General features: G+C 39.9%; 1 protein-coding gene across 2 annotated transcripts in view; it reads right to left on the bottom strand.

Annotated features, from left to right (window-relative positions):
* Positions 1–24,291, bottom strand: part of DIAPH1 (diaphanous related formin 1) — a 129,546-nt gene that overhangs the window by 73,347 nt on the left and 31,908 nt on the right. Inside the window, exons 2-17 of one of the 2 annotated variants that reach the window (XM_053566823.1) lie at positions 23,972–23,998; positions 22,812–22,967; positions 18,872–18,973; positions 17,091–17,221; positions 16,805–16,891; positions 15,893–15,956; positions 14,698–14,837; positions 13,031–13,139; positions 12,469–12,579; positions 12,216–12,334; positions 11,508–11,624; positions 10,531–10,646; positions 9,698–9,762; positions 8,530–8,709; positions 7,028–7,801; positions 5,659–5,773 (exon numbers count right to left, since the gene is read on the bottom strand). In XM_053566823.1, the coding sequence (XP_053422798.1) occupies positions 5,659–5,773; positions 7,028–7,801; positions 8,530–8,709; positions 9,698–9,762; positions 10,531–10,646; positions 11,508–11,624; positions 12,216–12,334; positions 12,469–12,579; positions 13,031–13,139; positions 14,698–14,837; positions 15,893–15,956; positions 16,805–16,891; positions 17,091–17,221; positions 18,872–18,973; positions 22,812–22,967; positions 23,972–23,998 (2,413 nt within the window). The remainder of the gene's footprint in view (positions 1–5,658; positions 5,774–7,027; positions 7,802–8,529; positions 8,710–9,697; positions 9,763–10,530; positions 10,647–11,507; positions 11,625–12,215; positions 12,335–12,468; positions 12,580–13,030; positions 13,140–14,697; positions 14,838–15,892; positions 15,957–16,804; positions 16,892–17,090; positions 17,222–18,871; positions 18,974–22,811; positions 22,968–23,971; positions 23,999–24,291) is intronic. The other variant, XM_053566822.1, reaches the window with a different exon arrangement.

Raw genomic sequence — 24,291 nt, forward strand, 5'->3', positions numbered from 1 at the left:
TAGGTGTAGAGAGGTATATGAGGAGATAGTTTAGGTTTCTTATACCACTAGTGACAAGAAGATGACAATCTAAAGGAGGTATGGTACTTTTTCCACATGTAAGACTCCTCATAACCCCATGTGATAAGGGTAGATTTATGTTTTTAAATCCCAAGGGACTATTATCTGACATTACAGAGATTCCCAACTGCTTTGTGCTAATAGTCTGACCCTACTCAAAACCCTGGAGAAGGCTGGGCGCAGTGGCTCACACCTGTCATCCTAGCACTCTGGGAGGCTGAAGGGAGTGGACTGCTTGAGATGCCAACCTAAGTAAGAGCAAGACCCTGTTTCTACTAAAAATAGAAAAACTAGCCAGGCATTGTAGCAGGCACCTACAGTCCCAACTACTGGGGAACAGGGGGATGCTTTGGCAAGAAGATTGCTTGAGCCCAAGAGTTTGAGGTTTCTGTGAGCTATGACACCACAGCACCCTACCCAGGTAACAGAGTGAGACTCTGTCTCAACAACAACAAAAAACAAACAAACAAACAAACAAAACAAGAGAAACTAGTAATTAAAAGATAACAATCCCAAAAAATGTTCACTTCAATAGGACTTCTGGTATTAATCCTATAGTGAAAGGAGTAAGGAACTGATAGAACAGAAATCTTTCTGCCAAAAGAAAAAGATGAATAAGATAGAACAAATAGGTTGAGCTCTTAAAATCTTGCTTTCAAAAATTAAAGCTGCAAAACTTGTAAGGATTCATTCATAAAGATCCAACTGGATGACTGACACCTGGTGGACAGAAGAGGATGGCAGGGAAAAGGAAAAAGAGCCTTAGATCCTCTTTGAGAAAGAGGGAATTGCTTGCCTGAACCAAGAAAGTTATGTAAGAGCAGTAGGTAGACAGGTAAACTTGTTGCCAACAGTTCTGCTTCTCAGATAACATGACTGAACCCACACCAGTTAAATCCTAACTAGAATAGTGTTTGGTGGGGGCTTTTTTGTTGTTGTTGTTGTTGGGTTTTTTTGAGACAGATTAACCATGACAGGTTAACTCTGTCACCTGGGTAGAGTGCCATGGCACCAGAGCTCACAGCAACCTCAAACTCCTGGGCTCAAGTGATCCTCCTGCCTTAGCCTCCCAAGTAGCTGGGACTACAGGTAACTGCCATAATGCCTGGGTAATTTTTCTATTTTTAGTAGAGATGGGGTCTCGCTTTTGCTCAGGCTAGTCTTGAACTCCTGAGCTCAAGCAATCCACCCGCCTTGGCCTCCCAGAGTGCTAGGATTATAGGCATGAGCCACTGGGCCCAACCTAGTGTTTCTATTGTCGATGAAGTTCTCAATTCTTAGTCAATATCTTATTTTTCAGCCAGAGTTCTTCCTAAATTAACACCATTAAATACTGGGAGCACTGTTCTGACACATCCATTCCCATAAGGTACTTCATACTTTAACAGGTCTAATGCTCTTTATTGTCCCCTGCACACCTACTAAGTATGATCACCTTTCAAATCTTATGAGTCCCAAATATTTTTGAAAGAAATAAATCTAATAAGAAAATTCACTGTATTTAGGTAATCAGTTATCACTGACCAAAGTATAGTTCAGGAGTTGATTTTTTTTTTTTTTTTTGGTTAGTTATTGCTTTTAGTTGAATGGTTAAAATCTAGTGAAGTCTTCCAAGTTTTTTTTTTTTTTGTGTGTGGTTTTTGGCCGGGGCTGGGTTTGAACCCGCCACCTCCGGCATATGAGACTGGCGCCCTACTCCTTGAGCCACAGGCACCGCCCAGGAGTTGATATTTTTAATGGGAACATATAATTTATAAAAAAAGTAAGAGTTAGAAGGAGTGCAGATGAAAAACTAGTTATCTTACACATACAAATAATGCATGCCTGAGGTCAATAATGAAAATGCTAAGTTGGAGAAGATTAGAAAAAGAAATTTAATTATTGGACATTTCCAAGGAATTCAAAAGCAGTGTCCATGATGAAAGACTCCTTGCTGATCACTAAGCAAGAATGTGAAAAAGGACTAAAATTTCTATGGCATGGCCTATCAAATCTAAATTCAAAATACTCCCTGGCAGGGAATATACTGAATAATTCCTGATTATGAGAAATAAAGAGATCAGAAAAAACAAAGAACCAATGCTTAAGAGAGAGATAATGTGTAGGAGAACGTGTAGTATAAATTTTAGGACCAGCTCCTGTCTCTAAGCTCTTCTTAGTAAAAAGGCATACATATTCTTACACCTTAATGAAGAATAGCTGGTAACCTCTGACTATAGGAGGTAGACGTGCAGAATGAGGCACATCAATGCCTGTTCTAGTAGATATATGGGAGGTTTTAGGTAACAACAAAACGTAAAGGACATATAGGCATGTTTCACAAATAGAGAGCTGTGTTTAGTAAGATAGGAAATAATGCAATATGATGAAACCTGCTGGTGTCCAAATAACTTCCTCATCAACTCTGGTGAACACTGAGCTGAAATTTTCTAAGCAGCACCTATTCTGTATTAGATAAGCATGTCTTATTTTTCCAACTAGATCAGTTTTACTTAGAGTTTAATACAGTATAATCAGAATATGCCTTCTCTTTTATAATCCTAAATATGTAGTATTTCACTAATAATCTGATGATGTTCCTTTTTTTGTGCTCGAAAAGTCACTACCAATTCAAGGACATATGTGTCTGAATATAGCGATTGCCGAAGCCAGTGTATCTCCTTCTTGTAACTTTGGATCTAAGCCTTCAGAGGCTCTGGGGCAAGTATATATATTCACTTCTGGGAAGTAGAGGACTAGAGCAAGGACTCTGAAGTCATAGTCCAGAGTTTGAACTCTGGCTCTGGTACTTAATATATAGTCTTGAAAAAGTTATATAACTTGGGTATCTATCTCATCTGGAAAAAGGAATGTTTACAAGGTGGTAATGAGTAGTTATTTATCATTTAATTATAACACTGATATTAAGAACGTGAATGAGAGACTTTGGTAACTAACATTGGTTTCAGTAAACTGAATTGATTCAATGTTCAATTCAGTATTCAACAACTATTTTCATAAAGGAGTAAGGATGAAGGTCTTTTTCTGAAATACTGTACTGGAGATATTTAAAGCACTGTAAGCAAAGTAAACCTTACTTTCATACCGAAGATATCTGAATCCTCTGAGTGCTTACTTCTGAAGTTTTGACAGTTCAAAACTCCTTACCTGACAAAAACCTAAACTCTAACTAAAAAGTCAAAAACTTTTTCACTGAAGTGTTTTGGTATGTTTATAAGGAAGGGAGCTACAAACTATTTTTGAAAAATTACTATAACTGTGTATATCATTTCATAATGGGACTATAATACCAAGAAAGACCACTGAACTGCAGAAACCCAACTAAAATAAACATGATACAAATGTGGAAGAAAGCGGGGTGATGGGGAGGAAGGGTCCAGTCACTATACATTTGCAATGGCATTCAAAGTGCAAAGCCCAGACCCAAGAAAGAAACTTAACACCAGACAGCAGCACAGCCATAGAGTCCGTGACTAGAAAATCATTTGATAATGACTTTTAAGTAGTCTTTACTAATAATATATTAGAGAAGTGTAAGTGGTCACTATCATAGTATTTTTATTTAAGACAGTAGAAGTAATTCCCTAGGCTGGATATTAGCATGGAAGGTGACAATTCTCTTAGAGGAAAAGGACATTTTACCCTGAATGATAGGCAATGAGAAAGACCTCACCATTATGCTCTTACACTCCTAGAAACAACATACCCATAACTAGGGGCCACCAAAGGCACCGAGCAATCTATTAGGCTCCTTGTTAGAACAAAGTACATTCTGGTTCTATTAGATCACTTAAGGAAAAAAAAATAATAACTATCTTTGGGTATAGGTGAGGAGAGGAAATGCTCCAAAGTTGCATTTAATTTTCATCACTAGGGTAATAAACCTTTAAATAAACAAAAATACTCGAAGAAAGCAGAAATACAAAATTATTAGGCTATAGCTGACATTATACACAAGATCTTTTTTTTTTTTTTTTTTTGCAGTTTTTGGCCAGGGCTGGGTTTGAACCTGCCACCTCTGGCATACGGGGCTGCCGCCCTATACACAAGATCTTTTAAATACTATCTCTTTGATCTTTTAAATACTTTCTCTTTCAGGGGAAATAATTACAAATACCCTCTCACAAGGCAGCATAAAACCACGAGAATTAGAAAGATAAGAAGAGAGGCAAAAGAAGATCAGCTCTTCTAAAATAAAAGGACACACGTAAAAAAGAAAAGCAAAATTTTATATAGAAAACATAGACCTGAAGTCAGCATACCTGGATCTGATCATATAATCTTGGGAAAGCTACCTCACTGTTCCGAGTCTGTATATGCTAAAATGGAGACAATATTATCCCATCTATCTCAAAAGATTTCTTTGCAGGTCAAATAGGGTAACATATGTTGAAGCACTTTGAAAATTGTAAAACACAACAAAAATGTAAGGTAATAGTAATGGTACTTGGTGGCACCGTAGCTCAGTAAGTAGGGCACCAGCCATATACACTGAGGCCGGCGGGTACAAGTCCGGCCCGGGCCTGCTAAACAACAATGACAACTGCAACAAAAAAATAGCCGGGTGTTGTGGTGGGTGCCTGTAGTCCCAGCTACTTAGGAGGCTGAGGCTAGAGAATTGCTTAAGCCCAAGATTTTGAGGTTGCTGTGAGCTGTGACACCATGGCACTCTAACCAGGGTGACAGCTTGAGACTCTGTCTCAAAAAAATATATAATATATATAAAATGGTACTTAAGTTGTCCTTCACCTTCCAAAGAAAAAACAAGTATATAGTAGTTTTCATTTAAAATAACTTTTTTCCCCATTAATTAATACCATAGCTACTTGTCCTTTTGAACTCCAGGAAAAAAAATCTTGCAAAAGATAAATCAACCCTCATTCACTGGTTCTCAGTTTTCTAAAGAGAAATTCATTTCATTTGTTTAATCTTTTTCTCTAATATTCAAGAGATCAAACTAAAAGGTTTTGTTTTATTCTTACCTTTAGAAGCTGCAGGAACAAAGGGCCAGGAGGGAGAAAGTATCAGATATTGGGAAGAAATGGAGAAAAACAAGAAATCACATATAGTTCTTTGTTATTGTCAACAGTCACTCAGTCACCCAACCCTTATTAATGAAGTACTCAGGTCTGGAGATAGCGCCTTAACGCTGTGCCAGAATCTGTCCACGAGTATCATCAAAATGATGATAAGGCAAGCTTCTGTCATGTCACCTTTCTCGTATCCCTACAAGTTATACTGACCAAAAAACACTGACATGTAACAGTTCTCTCCCAAATCTAGTAATTCCATAATACAAAAACATTCTCCACCTAACATTCCCTTTCTACCCTCACCTAAGGAAGAGAAGGGAATGGGAAAATCTACTTAGGGTATCCAACCCTTTTTTTTTCTGCCACACAATGGAAGAGGAAGAGTTGTCTTGGGCCACACATTAAATACACAAATACTACCTAAAGTTAAAAAGAAGGTTTGTGCGTATTTTCATGGTATCTAATGCCACAGATAAGCAAAAAAAGTCCTCCCCAAATCAGCATGTGGCCCACAGGTTGGCCACCCCCAGGTTGGACCTTTATGTTAAAGAAGAAAAGTACTCACTCTTGGTCTGGGCAGAGAAGGTATGGGTAAGTTTGGCGAAAAGTTCGTTGTTCTCAAAACGGTCCTCCTTCACCTTTGTCCAGAAGCAGTCCTGGGAGAGGTCCTCAGCCACAAACTGTGAATAAAGGCAGGTGTTAAGAATTACTATACTAAGACGACCCCTGTACTTTTCACCCTAGAAAACAGATACAGATACAAAAAGGGTGGCTGGCTGGTTATCCGCAATGTCTTACTGGAATAAGACTAATTGGAGACACAGAGAATGGCTGTGGTGGAATTAGGTGATGAGGCTTCCAGTTTATTTATTTATTCTTGATTATTTAAGAACTAGATTCAATTATACTACTTATCCTTCTTCTGACTCCAAAACCTTTAGCTTCAGAAGCATTAAGGCTTTATTTCACATTTTCTCTTGCTCTGCATTCCATTTTTCCCATCAGTTTAGGCAACTCTGCCAAATTACTTCATTTTATGAACATATATATGGGTATATGTCGGAGGATAAGGCCATGCTGCTCAGGACAGCTGTTTGCATTCAGGGCAAAATGGGCTATTCTCTAATAAAACTGTCACTTTCTGTGCAATGAACAAACGCTTAGGTTTCTTTATTTTGACTCTTGGTTTCTGGAAACAAAAGGCTGACTCAGAATCACAGGTGTCTCAAACATATCATGGCAACAATACTATGACATGAAAACATGGCCTGTATAACTCACATCCTGGGGAATGGGAGTAGGAGAGGTGTTCATAAATCTATGACTTACGGATCAGCATAATTATTAGTGATTTACAGACTAGTGACTTTTTTTTCTTTACAGAGACAAGAGTCTCACTTTATCGCCTTCAGTAAAGTGCCGTGGCATCACACAGCTTACAGCAACCTCCAACTCCTGCGCTTAGGCAATTCTCTTGCCTCAGCCTCCTGAGTAGCTGGGACTTACAGGTGCCCACCACAACACCCAGCTATTTTTTTTTTTGTTGTTGCAGTTTGGCCAGGGCCGGGTTTGAACCCACCACCCTCGGTATATGTGGCCAGCACCCTACTCACTGAGCCACAGGCACCACCCTGGTGAAGTAACTGTTATCAAACTATGTGTAACCATTATACTCATATCCTCAGAGAAAAAGCAAAAAATAATAACTTAAGGATGAGTTTAGTTGGAATAAGTTTAGAATGCAAAGTTCATAGAACTCTCCATGGTATGTCTGGCATATAAGAGATGTTAGTATCTGCTGAATAAATATAAGCATGAGTGGAATGTGAAGATAGATGTAAGCCATAAGGAAGGGAAACCCACCCATGCACAAAATACAAAGTAGGACACTGAAGTGGTTTCTTAGGATCTACAGAAGAAATAGAAAGTCTTACCTTGGACCAATTTGGCCTCCGGAGCTGCACCTCTGGCTTATAAAGCTTTTTGGGGGTTAATCCAAAAGGTAGAACTGGGGCTGCAGGAACTCCAAATCCAAAGGGGGGAGGTGGAGGCATACCCATTCCCGGTGGAGGTGGAGGAATGCCAGGACCTCCAGGAAATGGAGGGGGTGGAGGGATTCCAGGACCACCAGGAAAAGGGGGAGGGGGAGGTGGCATTCCTGGTCCTCCAGGCAAGGGAGGAGGAGGTGGGGGTATGGCAGCACCCCCAGGCAAAGGAGGGGGTGGGGGTATGGTAGCACCCCCAGGCAAAGGAGGGGGTGGGGGTATGGCAGCACCCCCAGGCAAAGGAGGGGGTGGGGGTATGGCAGCACCCCCAGGCAAAGGAGGGGGTGGGGGTATGGCAGCACCCCCAGGCAAAGGAGGGGGTGGGGGTATGGCAGCACACCCAGGCAAAGGAGGGGGTGGGGGTATGGCAGCACCCCCAGGCAAAGGAGGGGGTGGGGGTATGGCAGAACCCCCAGGCAAAGGAGGAGGTGGTGGTGGAGGAGGAATGGTAATACTCCCAGGAAGAGGAGGTGGGAGTGGTATGCTAACCCCTCCTGGTAATGGAGGGGGTGGTGGTGGAATAACAGTGCCAGAGTCACCAGGTAAAGGAGCAGGGGGAACAGTAGAACTACTAGGAGCAGAAGGAACTACAGCAACGACCACAGCGGAGAGAGAGGCCATTTCTTTCTTGGCATCTTCCAGTTCCTTTGACAGCTTGGCAACCTATAGAAACAATATCAGTGTGAGGAGTTCTCCCCCTACTTCAGGGACTATGTGGGCTAGAAGGAATCAAAGAAACTTACTTAATCCAAAATTCTCATTTTACACATGGAGAGGCTGAGAGGAACCAGACAGATCACAGGATTTACCTAAAGTCACACTACTGTTTATTGGCAGAGCCAAAACTAGAATTTAGGTTTGCCCATTCTTAGGTCAGCATGCTTTGCATTAAAAAGACAACTTCAACCTCTACCTTAAACTCTCCCTTTGATTAGAAGATGTAAAGGTCAAGTAAATCAAATGTTCTAGTTATATAACATATGCACTATATAGGTAATTATATAACCACATAAGTAGCCAAGTTATCAAACAACAGAGATCATTTAAATATTTATTACTACAGAGACTATGTATAAGAATAAATCTGTACAGTGTGACTAAAATAACAGAAAATTATCTAATATGTAAAATTTAGCTTTTACACCTAGACTTATTAGAAGACTTACTTTTATTTCTCATTTTATTCTTAATGTTCTTCAGTGTTTTCCAAATTTTCTGTCTTACGTATTACCCACAAAAGAAAACAAAACCAGTATATAATTTTTAATCTATCTTATTAGATTACCTATTAGTAGCTGAACCCTCCCTAGGAGTAAGATGACTGACTTCTGCTCCAAAACAAGCACATCCTGAGGTTATAGGTCACTCTGCCTTCCCCGCTCAGGTATTACCTCTCCCGTGAGCTGGGACACCTCTACTTCTAGGTTCTGTTTCTCTGTGGCAATTTGTTGCTTTTCAGAATCCGATGTATCCTTTTCTCCCTGAAGATCCTGAAGCTTCTGCTCAAAGTCACTTTCCATCTTTTTTATTTCCACCTGTAGCTCATGTCGGGCTGTTAACTCTGAGTCCAGCTAAAGAAGAAAGGAATCAGGCTCCAGCAAGCTGTCCATCTCAGAAAGAAGCACAAGTTTTATTCCCCAAAATTTACTATTGTGTACCAATACTTGGTCTACAGAGCTCACTGACCCATACCTCAGGCAATGCCTGGGTGGGGTTAAGTACCATGATTTTGACCTTAAAATCAAAGTTAAAGGAGAGGGAATTCAGCATTCATTTCCATAGTCTTCCTACTTTAAACAGAAAGGAAGGAAGGAAATAGATGGACGAGAGAGAGGGAGGAAAAGAACTTAAGAATTTAAAGATATTTAACCAGGACAGCCATGGTAGTATAATCCCCATAGTCTCTAGGATGAAAAATCTATTAATAACAATAGGAGTCCTTAACTGAAGAGGAAAAAAAAAAAAAGACTAAGATATGCTCCAGTTTCTATTCTTTTTTTTTTTTTTTTTTTTGTAGAGACAGAGTTTCACTTTATCGCCTTCGGTAGAGTGCCGTGGCGTCACACAGCTCACAGCAACCTCCAACTCCTGGGCTTAGGCGATTCTCTTGCCTCAGCCTCCTGAGTAGCTGGGACTACAGGCGCCCGCCACAACGCCCGGCTATTTTTTTGTTGCAGTTTGGCCCGGGCCGGGTTTGAACCCGCCACCCTCGGTATATGGCGCCGCCCTCCAGTTTCTATTCTTAAAATAAGAGGCTAAAATGCCAAGCAAACCTGACAGTGCCATTACTGTCATACAAGAGCATCATCTATCTTTACTGTCCTGCCCAGCAACCCAAGAATTATAAGCCCACCACTAGGTCCTCATGGTCACACCCATATCACCTTCTTCTTGCCATCAATGACTAGTGGAAAGGTTTCCAATGCGAACTACACTTTTGGGTGCCAAATGGTTTCAAAATACCATTCACAAAAACTAACTCACAGATCAAGAAAGCAATCATCTTTAGACAAAGAAATACATACCCAAACACACTTTTGTTTCAGCCCTCATACACACCTTTTTTTCCAGCTCTGTAGCTTTGGCTTCAGATTTCTCCACCTTTGTTTTATCAATCATTTGATCTGGAAAAAGGAGGAGTAAGTAACACCCCAAATTCTCCAGATCTACCCCTTTCATACCTAAGTCTTTCAATCTAATCCAAAAACAGCCTTTTGTCCTTACAGCTATTTTTACTATTCTTAATGATACTAAACATAGACATCAAACTTTCCGTTAAGTTCAACATACAACTTCTTTTTTTTTTTTTTTTGAGACAGAGCCTCAAACTGTTGCCCTCGGTAGAGTACCATGGTGTCACAGCTCACAGCAACCTCCAACTCCTGGGCTTAAGCGATTCTCTTGTCTCAGCCTCCCAAGTAGCAGGGACTACGGGGCACCTGCCATAACACCCAGCTATTGTTTGGTTGTAGTTGTCATTGTTGTTTGGCAGGCCCACGCTGGATTCAAACCTGCCAGCTCTAGTGTATATAGCTGGTGCCTTAGCCACTTGAGCTACAGGAACCAAGCCAACAACTTCTGAGTACTTGGCAAGACTACCATGCTAGATGGCATGAAGAATGGCTATGTGTGATACTTTTGACTCTCTGGGACCAATAGGAATTACAGATAATAGATGAAGTCCAGCCTTGCAAAAGGTGGTAAAGTATAAGAAAAGGCAAGCTTTTTATTTATGTAGGTGTAAACTAAAGACCTTTTATGTTTCCACCAAAGATACTGGTTACGACCTAAGAATGGACAAAAATGAAAAAATCTAGGGACTAGAAAGATATCTTCTCTGAAATTTCACTGAAAGACAGATGCAAAGGAACCAGACAGAAGAATATGCTTACCGATCAATCCCTCAATATCAACCTGAAGATGCCGGCACTTGAAGTCAGGATCAGCCCCATTCTTGTGCAAAACTATCTGAGAAATACATTCTTCAATCAACTTATAATACTGTGGTCTACAAGAGAATAAAATGAGGTTTTCAAAGGAAAATCAAAATATAATTTTCAGAAGTATTCAGGACTAAGACGTTAACTGCCTTTTGAGTCTCACTTTGTTGCCCTCGGTAGAGTGCTGTAGCATCACAGCTCACAGCAATCTCAAACTCTTGGGCTTAAGTGATTCTCTTGCCTCAGCCTTCTAAGCAGCTGGGACTACAGGTACCCGCCACAACGTCTGGCTATTTTTTGGTTGCAGTTGTGATTGTTGTTTGGCAGACCTGGGCTGGATTTGAACCTGACAGCTCCGGAGTATGTGGCTGGCGCCCTAGCCGCTGAGCTATAGGCACCGAGCCATTAACTGCTTTTATAATTGAAAATTTTGAGGATAAGTGTTCCCAAAAAACAGTACTTTTTGTAACGTTAACAGAAGTATCACTGTCATGCTAAGAAATCTCCCTTGTCCACACTAGCTACCCCACTACTTCAGATAATCAAAACTTCTTGCAATCAGCTTCCCAGTATCAATACTTTTCCATCTAAAAATTGGAGCTTGATCCTTCTTGTGATGGATACCACTACTGCTAAATTTCTACTTCCAGGAAGTATTTTAAATTGCCAGCTCTCTTTGTTACCATCTTCACCCCAGCTATCTTCATCCCTCCAAAAACAGGGCATTTCACCTCATACATCTCTTAACATAGGGATGACTTTCAGTTGAATTAAAGAAACAACTGACAACTTCCCTTGTATCTGCAACTAATGACTACATCTGGGGTCTTTGTCTTCTTTTTCCCTTTACAGAACAATCTCTGAATTTAAGGATTTTGCTTTCTCCAGTTAGGCTCAAATTCAAAACTCCACACGAGCATACATCTTACCTGGCCTCATAGTCATTTCGTACCAACAGTAGGTGCTGCAGAATAGACAGGAAGTATGGCTCTGCCTTCGAATCTTTCACTGTGTTTAAGAGAATCTGGAAGACTTCATTAAAGTCAGTGGGAAAGGGGAACAGGCTAAGGAAAACAAAAATTTAGAATATTGGACATGTGCTTTACTCAACTCTTGGAGAAGCTAGAGCAAAGTAGCAAGACACCATTTTCACTCTAATGGCTGTTTCTTCCTATTAAGCTATGTAAGACTTCCTTTTTCTGAGGAACCAGTGAGTTGGTCGGTACTAATAGAAACAGAAGATTTTTAGTGCTTGGCTTGAAGGTCAGACAATAGACAGAAACTAACTGCCTCAAAGTCAATGGTGGCAAACATGGTAATCAAATTACTCCATCAGTCCAAACATTCTAAAAACCAGCCTTGCATTTCATTAAACTAGGCTATGATGTTCTAGGAAGTTTACCCTGATTTTGATGGCTGCTCCCATGCTGACCACTCTTGGATCACCTTTTCTGACTTCCCATGCTGAAGTATATATGCCAACAGCAATAAAAGGACAACTGCCTTATTTACTGAGAAGACACATAAGCCTGCTGCCCTATTCTGAGTCACCATCCCCCAAACCATTCCAAACAGGGATCTGCAACTAAATTCAATGAATGTCTTATCTTTCTTGAATTCAGTCAATAAAAGGATATTCCATCTCCATACGAATGTCATCCAGCCGTCCCTTCAGGTCATAGGAATCTTCTTCCCCTTGTTCATCAAACACATTTAGTTGCACTCTCATATCATCATTTTCAATCTCTCGTAGGTCCTGTCAATGACAAAAGTAAAAGTTAGGGAACCCAAAAGCATTTTATGTGGCTAGAAACCCAAGCCTTTCAACAGGAGTAAGAGGGGCTGTAAGAGCAGACCAGCCTGCCTTTATGATAAAGCGTAGTATCTCACCTGCAACACCTGATGTAACCCCAAGCGCATCAGTTCACTTCGAATGTGAACTCGGAAGTCAAGTTCTTCAGCTGGAGTGATGAGAGCATTGATCAGCTGTAGGCATCCCACCTAAATTAAGAAAATTCAGCAGCTATGTCAATGCTAACTCCTAGAGCTCAAGATTCCATTTTCTTTATATGCATTCTGAGACCCCCCAGTATAACCTAAAAGATACAGTATAAAAACTCTAAAAATGACTTTTCTACTAGAGCAATGAGATCTAGTTTGAGCACAGGTCCAAAGAACTCAGAATTCTAAATGATTCCAAGGATTTGACAGTAAGCCTTTTTATTTTTATTATAAGCTGTGGTTTTCTTAGCTTGCGATAGATATCATGTCTTTTTTCCATCTCATAATTAGAAAAATAGTTCTTTCATTGCTTTCTTGTTAGTCATTTCTAAACAAATTCTGAAATATAAAACACATACTTGGGACCCACTCCATGTGTTAAAAGGTCAAATGAACTAAAGACTTTCTTTCTTTCTTGAATTTTATTCTTAGGACCAGCTTCAGAGGATACCTTGAGTGCAATGGAGGTCCCACTTTTTAATCCATCCAGCAGTGGCTGGAAACGTTCCACCTCATCCATCTCAGCTCTTTCTGTCATCGCCTCCAAAACCCTTTCATTCCTACCCAAGAGAAAAGAAAGAGAGAAGACTGCCTAGGTGCTCTAACCCAGACATGCATGTAGATTATACAGCGACGCAGACCACTTAGGATATAGGATATTATTAATTCTCCAGATTTCTCACATTATTTTTCTCACCAATCCTAGAGCAGGGGCCAGAATCTGCTGAACGCTAAGAACCATCTCTTCAGAGAAATACACTCCCAACAACCCATCCCTACACTCCCTCCATAAAAACCAAATAAGATCCCTATCCATGAAGTATAAATTGGTACAATTGGAGGGGGGGGGCATTTAAATAGTACTAATCAGTTTCTAATACATATGACATGTGGCCTACTTCTAGAAACCTGTCCAAAATATGTGTACACGTATATGCATATATGTGAAAGAACGTATGTACCAGAATGTTCATTATAGTGTAATTTGTAATAAAAATTCTTATCATGTAGAACAGGGGGAGGAATTTGCTAAAACAAAAAAATGAGGTAATTATTAAATAAATTATGGGACATACATACGTATGGAATAGTAAAGATAATACTAAAGATAGTAAGGTAGATATATAAGTACTGAATAGAAGAATGTCCAAGATTTATCGTTAAATAAAAAGAAACAAACTGAACAGAATGAATGGTATGAGTGAGCTTCTGTTAAAACAAATCCCTACACAAAAATAAAACTCTATACTATACATGCAGTTTACTTCATGGGCATAAACCACCATTCTTCAACTCTAAGACATAACCCTAGACAACTATTTTAAAATTGCACATAAACTTTGTGGACACCTTGTATTATCTTTTGTAATAGCAGAAAATGTCTTACAATCAAAGAAATGTAATGTTTGTGCTTTGAAAAAAATCTATGATGCTACACCAAGCCCTTAACAGTGATTATCTCTGCTGAATAGGATCTGGCAAAGGAATGAGGCGGTTAGATTTTATGTTATATAATTCCCTACTATTTGATTTTTAAAAATAACATTGTGTCAGGCAGCGCCTGTGGCTCAGTGAGTAGGGCGCCGGCCCCATATGCCGAGGGTGGCGGGTTCAAACCCACCCCCGGCCAAACTGCAACCAAAAAATAGCCGGGCGTTGTGGCAGGCGCCTGTAGTCCCAGCTACTCGGGAGGCTGAGGCAAGAGAATCGCTTAAGCCCCGGAGCTGGAGGTTGCTGTGGGCTGTGTGATGCCACGGCACTCTACCAAGGGCCATAAAGTGAGACTTTGTCTCTAAAAAAAAAATAAAATAAAATAAATAACATTGTGTCACGTCTGCATTAAAAAAAACAAACAGTAAAAGGAGGCAATACAGACATTAATGGAGATGTAAGAGACATCCTGGTACATCTCTGATAACAGTGGGATACTGAGGATAGCCCCCATCACTTAGGAATTGTTCTTAAATATTAAGATTCTCAGTGTTCACTTCTGGGAATAAATACAATCTTACCTAGTATTTAAGACCAAGAAGACACAGAAGCAACTCAGTTTTCCTCTAGACTAAGAGAACATGGTAAAAACGAGAATGTAGAAGAGAAATAATTCCAGTCACATACATGTCCTCTGGTTGTGGCAGGATACAAAGAGCAGAAAGCAGCTTAGCGGCATCGATCATCATGCTGGGAACAGCAGGATCCATGGCTCTGACCAGCAGTAGAATTCCTTCTTCTGTCTCCAACATGGTCTTGATTCCAAACTAGTAGGACAAGAGGGGAGAAAGGAGGCTTAAAGATGACAGCATTTAACTGGGGATAAGTTTAGAAGTTGTTACGGGTTGAATGGTGTCCTCCACAAATTCATATGTTGAAGTCCTAACCCCCAGTACCTTAGAATGTAATTTTATTTAGAAATATAGCTGTAATTAGTTAAACTACAATAAAGTCATACTAGAGTAGGGCAGGCCCCTAGGACTGATATCCTTATGAAAAGAGGAAATTTGGATACAGACACACACACACACAGGAAGAAGGCAGAAATTAGGATGATGTATCTACAAGCCAAGAAATGCCAAAGATGGCCAACAATCTAAAGAAACGAGGAGAAGGGCATGCAACATACTCTCCCATACAGTCTTCAAAAGGAACGAAGCCTGCTGACATCTCCAGAACTACGAGACAATAAATTTCTGTTGTTTAAGACACCCAATTTGTGGCGTTCTAGTAAGCTGGTATAGGGGTAGAATACTTTTCCCAATGTAGCTAAACAGAGACAAGCATAGCAAAGAATTTTCTGGGAGCCACAGAACTCTATGTCTCCTTAGAATAAAAATCTTTGATTTGTATGTTTCTTAATACTCTGTCTTCCAATCCAATGGAATAAGTTAATTATAACAAAATTAAACAGTGAGAAAGGCAGATTTGTACTCATGTGCAAATAACTGTAGGCTCCTTAGGTTTAACTACTAAACAAAAAAGACAACAAAAAGATTCTAAGGTAGGAATAGTATGTAAGGATAAAACAAACAAATAGGCAGAGGATAAAGGAAACCTTCCAAAAATAACAACTACAGATCAGGAAATTCAAGAATTAGCAAAAGACAGTAAAGAAAAAGGAAGAAAGCTGAGCCTACTCCTGAAACAAAAAAGAACTGGGGAAAACTGTACATTGAAGCATGTATAAGTGACAATTAAAAAGTTATGATACTCAAAGGGAAAGCTAGACATCTTGAACCTGACATCCCTAGTTCATTCTTTGGGTTTGTCAATAGGAGAAAAAGAATGGGGGTTGGAATGAGAATGGAAAAAATCTCACCTTGTTGTTCATAAAAGCTTTCAAGCAGCGAATGATCTCATGCTTATTCCGGCTATCATAGCTTCTATAAATAGAAGACATAATAAGTTAAGTCCCTTTATTCTATACCCCTTTCCCATTTGACTTTCGATTTTGCAAATAAAGCTGTTAGGAATATCCCCAACTAGCTGAGTAAATTTGACACATAGCACTTTGCTCAAAACACTGACAAAATAGATAGCTGAAGAGAGATTTCCCACCAAAGAAATCTGGCTAATCTTCTTGTAATCCAGGAATTTAGTATTACATTAAAACCTTTCGTTTCACTCCCTGTAAGCTCCCAAGTGCTAAATTCTATCAGGATAATATCCCTTCCATTACTGCTTGCCTCGCTACATCACAGGTTTCAAGTCTGAGACAGTATAATATCTGCAGGACCTCTAGGTACTACATTGTTTTGTTTCAGAAAGATTCCAGGAAGTACTTTGACTCAGGTTGGCTTCAAGGTAGACTAAGACAGTCCAAGATATCCTCAGAATTATTCCAACTGGGAAGACAGCCAAAATGCCCAAAATGACCCAGTGTATTGTTAACACTCACAAATGGGATCTGACCCAGACAAGAGATCACAAGGAAGCTCTGGACTAAATCAGATCCTATTTCCATATGAAAAAAGAACCAGTGCCAAAAGATTAATAATTTTATGTGGCATATATCCCATGTTATTCACCACTAAATTTAAGTTCCTTCTCCCTTTCCTATATCTACAATCGTCATTCATCATCTAGTCACCCCTATGACAAATCACATTCTCAGCTAATAGCACATCCCCCTAGCCTACTGCTGTACATTTAACTGCTATTTTCTCCTTTACAGCAAAGAGCAAAGTCTTCAATCCTCTTCCGAGATCTTGCAAAGTTTGAAAGTCCTCACCCAGTAGTCTCCTCTTTCTCATCATGAAGTCGTTTAAGGATATCTAATAAGGAGGCCAGGCCCTCAGCACCAAAGGTTTGCACCCAACTGTAAAGAACAGACAGAAACAACGCAGTGTCAAATCAAATCAAATAAATACTACTGTGCCAAATGAAGTTTATATTAGCAACTTTTTACTCCCAATCTTCACCATTCTTATACTTCCCTGATTCCTTTCACCTTTAACCACCACCAGGGAACTCACATCATTTGGCTCCTACTCCTGTTACCTCCTCAGAATTCTCACCTGACAGGGTTGTTGTTGAGAGATACACGAAGTGACTCCAGGCAACTGAGCAGAGGCATATCCCGCAAGCCTGACCTCAACTCCTGAATGTACATCATGGCAGACCTGGAGCTTTCCTTTTGGCTCATACCCTGGAGAGAAGGCATATAAAGAGATTACTAAACACTGGACTGAGAGTTATAAATTAGGGACTAATATTAGTTAATACAGTTTAAATAAGATCAGGGCAGACCCCCATTACATATGAGGTCTTACAATTAAGTCTGCGAACTTGCCACTGTGTGCTTATGTTGGCAGGACTGTACAAACAACTTGGTAAGGTTTCATAAACTTGGTATGTGTGGGTCTCATAACTGTGTTCATGCTGATGTGTGGGTGCCATGCTGAATGGCGTTCATTATTGTTGTTGCATATTTTTGTGTGCCATTGCAAGAATGTCAGAGCTTGAATTAGAGCAATGAGCAAACATTAAATTTCTTATTAAACTCGGCAAGAGTGGAAATGAAATCAGGGACAGGTTAGTCCAAATTTATGGAAATAATGCAATGAAAATAAACAGTATACAAATGGATGAAATGTTTTTTTTTTCTTTTTTTAGAGACAGAGTCTCACTTTGTTGCCCTGAGTAGAGGCCATGGCATCATAGCTCACAGCAACCTCAAAACTCTTAGCCTCAAGAGATTCTCTTGCCTCAGCTTCCCAAGTAGCTGGGATTACAGGCACCCGTCACAACACCCGGCTACTTTTTAGAGACAGGGTCTTGCTCCTGCTCAGCCTGGTCTCGAACTCCTAAGCTCAGGCAATCCACCTGCCTTGGCCTTCCAGAGTGCTAGTATTACAGGCGTGAGCCACTGCACCTGGCCAGGATTAAATGTTTTTCTGAGGGGAGAAAAAGCATCACTGATGAAGAGAGGTCAGGGCAACAACAAGCAGAACTGACAAAAACATTGCAAAAATTCATCAAATTGTGTATCAAGATTATCGGTTGACTGTGACAAGCATAGCAGACCAAGTAAACATTGATAGAGAAACAGGAAAATCTTAACTGAAAAGTCCTGGCATGAGAAGGGTGTGGCTCTCACATCATGACAATGCACCAGCTCACACAGCACTGTCTCTGAGAGAATTTTTAGCTAGTAAACAAATAACTATATTGGAACACCCTTGTTCTGGCCCCCAGCGACTTTTTTCTTTACCCAAAGATAAAGGAAATATTGAAAGGAAGAGAGAATATTGAGAGAATTTTTAGCCAGTAAACAAATAACTATATTGGAACACCCTGATCTGGCCCCCAATGACTTTTTTCTTTACCCAAAGATAAAGGAAATATTGAAAGGAAGACATTTTGATGACATTCAGGACATTCTGATGGTCATTCCAGAAAAAAAGTCCTAAAATTGCTTTGAAGGGTAGACTAGGCACCAGCATTGACGCATAGCTTCCCAAAGGGAGTTCTTTGAAGGTGGCTGTAGTGATTCAGCAATGAGGTATATGTAGCACTTTTTCTAGGATGAGTTCACAAACATAATTGTTAGCCCTCACACCACTAAACTTATAAAATTCAGAATTGCCCATCCCATTCCCCCTACAAACTTCATGAAGATTTAATCAGGCAAAAAAGTAGGTAAGAACAGTAACTCAACACAGTAAAAAATGAGGATGGCTTATATAATGGAATGAACAGAACTGACATAGATATAAAATGTTATATAGAATTGGCAAAACAGGTCAAAGATGAGGGCACAGTCTCCCCAGTCATGGGTACTTGTCCCAGAACTCACAGCCTTGGAGGTGTGCAAATACTGGGACACCATCTCCCTCTTAATGATGATGTCCTTTTCCCTCAAAGGTTGCTGTTTTTCTTCATTCAAATTCATATCCAGCTAGTAGATGGAGGAAAAAAAGAGAAAACAAAATTAACTCAAATTCCTTATAAGTTTTTTTTTTTTTTTTTTGGGCGGCGCCTGTGGCTCAGTGGGTAGGGTGCCGGCCCCATATACCGAGGGTGGCGGGTTTGAAACCAGCCCCGTCCAAACTGCAACAACAACAACAAAAAAGTAAACCTCTGGGGAAATAAGTTTGTTTTTGTGGTTTTTGGCCAGGGCTGGGTTTGAACCTGCACCTCCGGCATATGGGACCGGCGCCCTACTCCTTGAGCCACAGCGCCACCCTCCTTATAAGTTTTTAATATTTAATATTTAGTATACTTAGTGAAGAGTTGAGCACATAAAATATATATATATATTTTTTTTTTTTTTTGTTAAAGAGACATGGTCTTACTTTGTCACCCATGATGGAGTGCAGTGGCATGGCCACTGCAGTCTTGAACTCCTGGACTCAACCGATTCTCCTACCTCAGCCTCCCCAATAATTGGGACTATATGCATGCACCACCACACCCAGATAATTTCTTTATTTGGAGATCTCACTATGTTGCCCAGGCTAGTCTCAAGCTCCTGGCTTCAAGTAATCCTCCTGCTTCAGCCTCCCAAAGCACTAGATTTACAGGCATGAGCTGCCATACCCAGCATAATGATTATTGAATAAATAAATTTTTCCAATCCCTACAAATTTAAGCTATTACAGCTGATGAAAATTCCTCAGAGATAAATATGGATAACATTTTAACATAAATCCCTACAGACTCTTTTTCCTTACAAAAATGGACTCAAAAAATGGACTCAATAAAGATGAAAATTTTCTTTTGTATTCTGCACATAATGTTTTTTGCATTAAAGGTGGACCTTAAAAAAATCTCTTCAGACTGAAGCACTGGATAAATGACATCATCAAATACTAGCAAAATTGACATCAACAGACTCTACACAAACTCTAAGGCCTAAATATCCATTGCCTTTGGTTAACTGAGTCCCTGTATAAACCCTTTTCCTATGCAGAAAAAAACTAGAAATTCTGTGATAAAACAGAGGCTCCTTGACAGGCATAACCAAGTTTGTGTTTGGGGGGGAAAGGCTCTGCTTGACCCTGCTTCACATGTGAGATAGACATGTACCTGAGCCCAGTAAATTAGTCAGCACAGCTTTAGCTCTAACAATTCCAAAATGTTATTTCAAAAGAGGAAAGTATGAGGGAAAGGCGATATATTCGGTTTCTTCTGCAAGTAGCAATATTAATTTGAAGTTTTTGTGATTTAATCCTGGCATTTTTTTCTCTTTTGTGGATAAACAACACAAAAGTTGCAAAGTGGTAGCCTTCTGGTTAAATCAAACCCAAACAAAAAATATGTTTTGCTTGGCTAGCTCAACATTTTAAGTTTGGGAGATATCACATAAAAATACAAATCTTTAGTAAAAGAGCACCAATGGATGCCCATCATCAAATTTCATATTGCAAAAAACTCTATAGGACAAACTATTTCTTAAAAAAAATTTCTGGGGTGGAGGGAGGGTGACTGGGGGGTCCACACCTAGGATGCACCTTGGAAGGGTGCAGGTGAAGTTTATAAGTATAGAGTATAGGGGTTTTAACACAATAATTGAGAAAATGCCATGAAGGCTATGTTAATGAGTTCGGTGAAAATATTTCAGACTGTATATGGAACCAGCACATTGTACCTTATGATTGCATTGTTGTACACAGCTATGATTTAATAAAAAAAAAAAAAATTCTACATCCATAGTTAAGGATAAAAGAGAGAAAGGGAAACCTAGATTAAATGAACGTAAGAGACTATCAGTGCAATGGACCTTATTTGGAATTGTGATTTGCATAATTTTAAAAAATGATCTAATTGGTAAAAGATAAATGCTACCTATATTTGATATTATTCAAGAACTACTAGTTTTTAAAAATTAAAGATTTCTGGCTTCTTTTGAAAAAAATAAGAAAATCTGGGACTATAGAGCTAACACTCCCAACTGGGATGCTACCACCTACTAGAACTTAAGCCCTTCTTCAATTTGCCGATCTTCTTTCTCTCCTTTTCCATCTCTTGCCTGCTTAACTTATTTATGCTACCTTCCTGGCCCAGAAGACATCTAAATTTGCAACTGAAGGCCAAGAGATTGCCTTCCTAGACCATACTTGTAAGACTCTTCATATACATGGAATATTAAGAAATAAACTGAAAGATTCAGGGAAAAATAATAATGGTAGTACCAGTTGAGTGTTTACCATGTACTAGGCCCTGTGCTAAGTATTTTAAGAGTATATTTTTGGGGTTTGTTTTTTTTGAGACAGAATCTCACTACGTCACCCTGGGTAGAATACCATGGCATCACAGCTCACAGCAACCTCTAACTCTTGGGCTTAAGTGATACTCTTGCCTCAGCCTCCCAAGTAGCTGGGACTACAGGCGCCCGCCACAAAGCCCAGCTATTTTTTTTTTTGTTGCGGTTATGGTTGTTGTTTAGCAGACCCAGGCCGGGTTAGAACCCACCTACCTCAGTGTATATGGCTGGCACCCTTACCCACTGAGCTACGGGCGCCACCTTAAGTATATGTTTTTAATTAAGTTAGGCCTCCGCTAGTCTCTACTTGAGTCTGAGATCATATATCCATGCAATATACAGATCTTTTGAAACCTTACAGCATGTACCCAAAATTTTCCAAGACTTGCTACACTTGCACACTGAGTGTCCCTCCTCACTCAGTTTTCCTCAATGAGGACAGTAAAGTAAGTCACACCTACATATACTTCATTTCTTTTTTTTTTCTTTTTTTTGAGACAGAGTCTTATTGTCACCTTGGGTAGGGCATAATGGTGTCATAGCTCACAGCAACCTCAAACTCTTGGGCTTAAGCAATCCTCCTGCCTCAGCTTCCCAAGTAGTTGGGACTATAGGTGCATACCACTACGCCCAGCTAGTTTTTCTATTTTTAGTAGAGACAGAGTTTCCCTCTTGCTTAGGCTGGTTTTTTGGGTTTTGTTTTTGTTTTTTTGAGACAGAGTCTCAATTTGTCGCCCTCGGTACAGTGCTGTGGCATCACAGCTCACATCAACCTCCAGCTCTTGGGCTTAAGCGATTCTCTTGCCTCAGCCTCCTGAGTAGCTGGGACTATAGGCACCTGCCACAATGCCCGGCTACTTTTTTGTTGCAGTTTGGCTGGGGCTGGGTTTGAACCTGCCACCCTCGGTATATGGGGCCAGTGCCCTACTCACTGAGCCATAGGTGCCGCCCGCTTAGGCAATAAACCCACCTTGTCCTCCCAGAGTGCTGGGATTACCGGCTTAAGCCACCATGCCCAGCCTATACTTCATTTCTTAACTGACCTCAGTCACAATTTTTAAAGGTCTTCTAGCAATTCTATGAATTTTCTTTACCGATTCACCACTAAATAGAGGATCTGGGGCAAACGATGTTCCGTTCCTCAGTTTCTTATTTGCATAGAGTTCATTGTAAGTGCTTCAATACTTTTTCAACTCTGGCTTAACCCAAAGGTGGTCTCCACACTACCACATGAATTGGGCTGCTCCCCACCCTATGTCTTTGTGGCTGAAGTATTGTTGGATGGAAAGACATTAACAAGATGGTCAGTGATCACATGTTTCCAAGCCTAACTCATAGATTCCAATCTTATTGACTAGTATTTGTATATTTAGTTTCTAATTATGGGATTATGGGATTGATATTAAAAGGTTCCACATTAAGCCTGGAATTCTTTGGCCCAGGAACCCAAATTCTGGGCACAAAAAAGAGCCCACAATACCCATAAATGCATTTTCAGGAAGAAGCAACATTTTTGAGTTGGAAAACTTACCAGCATCTGTTCAAAGAGAACTAAAACTTGTTCATCTGAAACATCTTGCAACGACTGTGCTGTGGGATCATCCCCATATGATGCAGAAGAATTTCTATGAGCAGAATTGGGCTTTTCCTTCTCCTTCTTAATTCTCATACTGGTGAATCTCTCCAGCTGAGTAAGAGAAAAAAAGTATTAGCAGTGATGCAACAACAAACCACATAACAAATAGTCAATCCTTTAGCTTCTTACATATGTAGATTTCCTCTGGTTCATGAAAAGTTCAAGACTCTTTTGACATGACAAGAATAAATCAGTCTTCCCTAACTTAGCATACTGACTGCATTCTAATCTATATCCAAAGATAAAAGGATGTAAGTATTAAAATTTAAACCTCTCTAAAAAGAGGAATCTTTGTTCTTGATCTCCCTTGCCATTTCTAAGCCCTACAGCAGCACAGAACTGAAAACATCTCATGTGCAGAGGAGAGATGCAGCAATAAAATGCCCTTTGCTTCTTTCTAGCTACCCAATAATAAGTGGCCAGGCCCCCAGAGAATCCTTCCCTTCAAGGGCTGAGTACAACCACAGATTTTAATAGATGTAAGTCACATAAGGTAAACAAGTAAATGCCTTAAAACTAGGGACCATTCTTTATTTTGTACACTCCACAGCAGTTGTAGAAAGCAAAAGTTCAACACATATTTTTCAAAGTCCCCTTTACAGGACATCTAATCAGCAAAGAATACAAAGTACTTCAGAGGTACATATGCCATCTCTCTGCTAAACAAATGCTAAGAAACCATTCCTCAAACTTCAAGTACAGATGTTCCAATCAAAAAAGAGCCACCAATAAGCTGTGGCTTATCAGCTCCCCAGTTTGAAAGTAACAGTAAATATCTGCAGGCACCCTGGGGCTTTAAGTGATGAGTGGCAACCAGACTGCAAGTCAGCTTGGAGTTTAAAGAGCATGCCTAACTTGGAAGTTAATGAATGTGCCAGGGAAATGCATGCACTGAGTGAAATAGAGAAAAGTGTTAGGAAAAGGCTCTGAGATGCCCTGAGAATATAACCCGTATCACCATGACAAGTTGCAGAAAGTCAAAGTTATGAGAACTGTTAAGTATTATAGTGTAGGAAAAAGCTAGAACATGCACATGCCAAACAAAATGTCCTTACCTCATCTGCCATGAGCCGCTTCAGAGTCTAGGAATCAGTAAAAAGGCGGGAAAAGAAAGAGAAGAGAGATCAGTGAAATGCCAAGAAGGCTCCCAAACACCAGATGGGTTGGGGAGAAAAAAGGAAGAAAAAATAAGTTGAAAGTAACTAAGCTATTTTCCACAAGTGAATCATTTCTGCCAAAGTATTTCTTAGTACACTCCCTTAGGTAAGGGACAGAAAGTGTTTTAAGGTCACTAACCCATGACATCCCCTACCCTCCAGGGAAAAAAAAAAAAAAAAGATAAAAACTGAATGGATTCTAACTCTAATGACCAGTA

Source organism: Nycticebus coucang, chromosome 17 (genome assembly GCF_027406575.1).
Source record: "Nycticebus coucang isolate mNycCou1 chromosome 17, mNycCou1.pri, whole genome shotgun sequence".
Taxonomy (NCBI): Eukaryota; Metazoa; Chordata; class Mammalia; order Primates; family Lorisidae; genus Nycticebus; species Nycticebus coucang.